This window comes from Antrostomus carolinensis, unplaced genomic scaffold, assembly GCF_000700745.2.
Source record: "Antrostomus carolinensis isolate BGI_N321 unplaced genomic scaffold, ASM70074v2 scaffold50531, whole genome shotgun sequence".
Classification (NCBI taxonomy): Eukaryota; Metazoa; Chordata; class Aves; order Caprimulgiformes; family Caprimulgidae; genus Antrostomus; species Antrostomus carolinensis.
Window position 1 is genome coordinate 20,604 of NW_010295861.1, and position 5,384 is coordinate 25,987.

Genomic DNA, 5,384 nt, shown 5'->3' on the forward strand with positions numbered 1-5,384 from the left:
TCTTTCCCTGTTCACAAACTGTTACTGAAGTTGTCAGTCCCTGTTTGCAGCAGCCTCCAGGATGCACTGCATGGTGCAAAGCTTTAAGGTATTTATTTCTCCTTTCAGGGGCAGATCTTCTTTCCTTAAGGCTGAGAGCCAAAAGAACAGCCCAACATTATCAGGAAATACTTTTTTCTTGACTGCAGTTGATTAATTAGGTCCCAATCAGTAAAACACTTCAGTATATAGAATCATATAATCATTAAGGTTGGAAAAGACCTATAAAATCATCAAGTCCAAACCCTATATGCTTTGCTGTGTAAAGCTAACCCCACATAAAAGTTTGTCTGAACAAAAGTGAACAGCCATCTGAAAAACCCCATGTATCCAAAGTTAGAGGCTCGAATTCTATGTTTCTGCAGCAGAGAAAAAAAAAACAAAACCAAAACCATCATATGAATCAGGACTTCTAAGCTCACCGGGGGTTAATTTACACAAATATGAAAAATTAAAAAATAAAGTCACAAGACAGGGAAACAGTGAAGACTACAACATTTCTGAAAATTCCCACCTGCAAAGTCTTTCTCTAAAAGTATGACATGTCTTTTACTGTATAACGACACCAGATCAAGAATTTGCAATATATGGATGCTCTGCTTCTGTAGTGAATTACAGAATATCACTATTAAAGTTGCACCTACGTCTGATGGGGGAGCCCCCACACACTTAGTGGATTAATAGAATTTCTAGATGGCAATTCAGTGTAAAAAGTGATCATTTGTCTGAGCTTGTTGGTGCCTTTCACAAGTGACAACTGATACCGGTATAACTGAACAATTAGCAAAGAGAACAGCATTTCCCTTTTCCAGCTCATTTACTTTGCACATTTGTATCTCGTTACTGTTGCTCTGTGATTGGCTTTTTCTGCTCTTTGGATCTGTTCCACAGCAACGAGAGAGAGGAACATCTTTGTAAAATAAAACAAATCGAGTGTTAAAGTGGTGTAAGATGAGATATCTCATGCTACCTTTAACTCTGCTCCACTTTTTTTTTTTATAATTAATACATTTCAAGTTAATACGTCCCTTTCACTGCATACTGGCCTTAATAGTATGATGCTGGTTCCACTGCATTAACATCAAAACACTCACTAACACACCTTGAGAGGAGATTTCTACACTGTAACTTTTTGCAGATTCTAGGATGGCAAAAAAGGCAGCTCTGACCTATCTGCAAGGCAGGTGCCACCTGAAGAGTTCACTGTTTCTAGCCACAAACAAATAAAAGACAAAACAAACAAACAAACAAAAACCCAAATTCAAATTAAAACAAAACAAAACAAAAACCAACCGGTGCTTAGCAATATCTAGCTTTTAGATCTAATAATAGATCAAATAGTTCAGAATTTAGAAAGTAAAGTCTAGCCTGTCACATTGCTAACAGCACATATCTTATGTCAAGCAGCAGTAGCAGAGGGATCAAGTTCCGCAGCCTGCTCCTAACGCCTCCCACAGCTAGCTGCTACAGGTTGGACACGCTTCTATGAAAACTCAATCAAATTCACATTATCAGGAAACCACTAAGGTTGAGATTTAGCCATATGCTCCACAGATCTGACAAACTGACTGAGGGGTCAGTCAGTTGAATAATGAAGAAATAATGAAGAAAAAGTAACACTATCCCAAAGGCCTTTTCCTCCACAGGAAGAGCTTTACAGCAAGGGTCTTTATCTTCATCTGAGTGAGCAGAGAGGCCAAGTTGCCTGGCCAAAGTCCCCCAAACACACCAGCAGCGAGACTCGGGAGGGTGTACGTGTTTCTGTAGTCGTACCCTTATTCTCTACTAATTAAAGAAGACAATCCCATTTCTTTCCAGGGAATGTCAGCTTTGGACATTTGTCAATCAGTTGACAGATTGAAGTGCTGAACACACACCACTGGCATCAGTCTGTGGAGCTCCATGCGATGCCAAGACAACCTTTCTCCTCCAACATTGGATGGGATACAGCTAAACAAGGGCAGCCCCATAAAACTGCTATGCAGGACAGTGTAGCCACCTTGCAAACAACAACCACAGCAATGCAAGCAAGACACAACACAACTGGCAGCCTTACTTGCTGGGATCCACTTCTGGCACTTCTCGCAGTAATAGGACATCTCCTCCATCCAGGACGCGTCACCTTCATCGCTGTTCAGAGAGTCCCCACTCTGGTCGTGTGATAAATCCACCGAAGCCTGGTCTTCAGACTCGACAATCAGGAGGGTCTCCCCTTCCACCTCACCCTCCTCCAGGCCTTCTGAGGTGGAGGTCCTGGTGGCTTCGTCATCGTGGCGGCTCAGCAGCCCACTCATGTGAACATTGTTAGCCATCCTAGATGGTGTTTGCATAACAAGGAGCTATTCCTCCCCACCTTGACAAGTCCAGCCACGCTGGATGTGCCAGCCAAGTCTCCACAAAGTACGGGTGACAGAGGAAATGTTCTGTGCCCCGCTATAGCTTTTGGGGCTGGACTATAACCTATACAAAAGAAACAGTCTTTCACAGATTACCTCTGTTTGCTGAAACACTTGCAAGTAGTTAGATACCAATGAGCTCAAAAATGTCTTTAATCAAACGCCTAATGACTCAGGACTGTGCCTAGGACTGCTGGGACCCTTTTTCCATCAGCGCCTTGTCTCTTTCTTCCATAAGCTGCTTTGTCAAAGCAATCTGCTCTTCTAGCAGGCGAATATTCTCCTTCTTCTGATTTTGACGCTCAAGATCTCTGAGAACTCCTCTGTGCAGCCTCTGAAAATACAAGGGACAGGGTTTGTCACAGCCTGTTGGATGCTGAATGCGATCAGCCCCCACCCAGGCTCTAATCCCTCCTGCAGGGTTGTTCACCTTGCTGTCTTTGCAAGTCCTCTCCCACCCCCTGTAGCCACAGCCACTTAATGTGGTTTGAATCTAAAACAACAGGAGCTGATATCCAATATCAATAAGCTAATGCTACTACACCAAAAAGTGCTTTATTTGTACTCACTTCAGGTAGGTGAGTTTACTAAGCAGCAAAGCTATCAAGCAAATAAATGCTATGCAACCATAATTCCCATGCCATGCAGGATGGACATGACCTATAAAATCCTGTTACCTCTGCCCAAAATCTCTACCAAATCAAAATAACGTCCCCAAAACTTTTCTGCTCGCAGAGAATTCAGTGGAAAATTGGAAATGATTTTAAGAAAAACTGCTTTGCATCTTCATCAGCTTCTTTCTGCTCACATCTTTCTCTGAAAAAATACCTTGTAAACTTGCTGCAAGGCTGATAAAAGTCCTGCAGCCTGCTTATGCCAACCAAGCTCTTGAAAAAGCACGGCATTTCATTCAAAAAACATCCCCTTTACTTAAAATGTTCATTATAAATAACATGAGCAACACAAACCAGCAGTTTTCAAGCAGTGGGTAAGCCCCCCAACAGGTGTAAAAAGCCCTGAGACAATCCCAGCTGCTCTTTCTTTCCTCCATATGCTTCTCTCTCTCCCTCTCTGCTACCTGGAAGTTGGGTTTTTTTTCACTCTGATAATTAGGTGAAACATTTAACCTTTACCTCTCACCAGGGGAATGTAAAATAAGTGAAACCAAAACCATTGACATGGATTGGGGTGGGGAAAAGGAGGGGAGGGACCAGCTGTGAACCAGCAGCTTTACTCCAGATGTGCACCTCTGGCAGCAGCGTGATGTGAGCAGAGGGGTGATGAGATCAGACACAGGATGGCGGAGATGGCCAGGCTGACACAAACTCTGGAAGGAAACTGGGACCACATGAAGCCTTCAATTGGTTGTGCATGTGACACAGAGCTGAGATACAGCTCCCCAGAAACTTTAACTGACCAAAGTCCCCATGCTCCCTGCACTGCTCATCCCACCCCAGGCTCAGCCAGCTCAGCCAGCAGAAAACAACTCTCTTGCTTTTATTTTCCTTTGCAAATCAAGTCATACTCTGGTGAGTTAACTCAAAACCTGGCTAACTAAAACCAAGAGCCAGCACAAAGGAGAACACAGAATGCCCACTTTGGTGGTTTGGCTTGAGCTCCTTGGGCAGTTGATGTGCTTTTAGATATCCAGACACTTACTAGATTTCAAAGCAAAAGTTAGAAGTTTATCAGAAAATATGATACACGAGGACAGAAATATTATAAATGAGTAAAAACGTTAAATGATTGTTGAGAGCCAAGCCTGGCTCACATCTAAATCAAGCTGTGTGATCGCAGTTGTGTTTTAGCCCAACTAAAGATGAGAATCTTGATTACTAAAGAATAACAGAATCTTTATTACTAAAGAAGAATCTTTATTACTAAAGGCAAGAATCTTTAGTTGGAGTTAAATTTATTTGAAGCATTATCGATCTGCCTCATTTACCTCCTCATGCTCAGCTTGGACTCAGGAATGAGAGAGTGTCACAGGTACCCAGGTTAGTCACTAGAAACTGGAGATATAAATAAATTATTTAGCCTAATGTCAAAAAAGATGAATAATTTATTTGACCTGCTTGAATGATGCCAAAATGCACCTGCAAATAATTTATTTGAAAGCTGACCCTAAAGCCATTTTAGATTATCTTTGTGATTATTATTTGACAAGCTCTCACAGGGTTTTACTCCTCATCTAAAATGCCAATAACTGCACATTTCAATGGCAATTATTTCTCCTGTCAAGATTAAAATAGAAAGGTTTTGTTTAAGAAATATTTTATCTTGTTAAGAAAACAATTCACAGACACATGTCAGCCAATAATCAAAACTCTCTCTGGAAATTAGATAATAAAAACAGTTCCTTCCCATCAGCTTCCATCAACTGAACTCAGGTTACAAATCAGTAATCACTAAAGACAAAGTTCATAAACTTATTATTTCACTACTATTAGTCAATCACAATAAAGAAAAGGTGTGGGGAGATACAATGTAACTGAACAATTCCATCAAGAACGTAATTCTTTTTCCTTCACAAAACACAGCTTTTCTTCGATCTTTCAGATGGCAAATGTATTTGCTTTGAAAATGCACAGTTTGCAAAAGAACCTTTATAATTTGAGTATCACGAGTGAGAAAGAGCTATGAAAAAGTTAATCTTCTCACCTTCCTCTATTCTCAGAAGTTTGGCCTGCTTGTCTTCTGCATCAGTTTAGATAAATGTGCACAAGCTCAAATCACTTTGTGCCTGGCATATCAATTTCTAAAAGCTACAAGTTTATTAATCTGCATAAACCTGAAATAATCCCTACACCGGGACTGCAGAATATCCACGTTACTTATTGCCATTACATCACCTAAATGACTGGGTCCCTTAAATCTGAAGCCATTATTCCTTGAAGATGAATTAGAAGCTGAACACCAGCAGACAACGTGCGCTTGCAGCCCAGAAGG

The 5,384-nt window shown here is 41.2% G+C and overlaps 2 protein-coding genes across 2 annotated transcripts in view; both read right to left on the bottom strand.

Moving 5' to 3' along the window:
- The window catches only part of KAT14 (lysine acetyltransferase 14), a 19,950-nt gene extending 17,301 nt beyond the window's left edge, over positions 1-2,649 (bottom strand). Inside the window, exon 1 of the mRNA XM_010178090.1 lies at positions 2,096-2,649. Within this exon, the coding sequence (XP_010176392.1) occupies positions 2,096-2,369 (274 nt within the window). The 5' untranslated portion in view covers positions 2,370-2,649. The remainder of the gene's footprint in view (positions 1-2,095) is intronic.
- Positions 2,620-2,769, bottom strand: PET117 (PET117 cytochrome c oxidase chaperone; the record flags this gene model as incomplete). The annotated part of the gene is made up of 1 exon (XM_010178091.1): positions 2,620-2,769. A coding segment is annotated over one exon (150 nt), but the record flags the coding sequence as incomplete, so codon positions are not given.
- Positions 2,770-5,384: the final 2,615 nt, after the last annotated feature.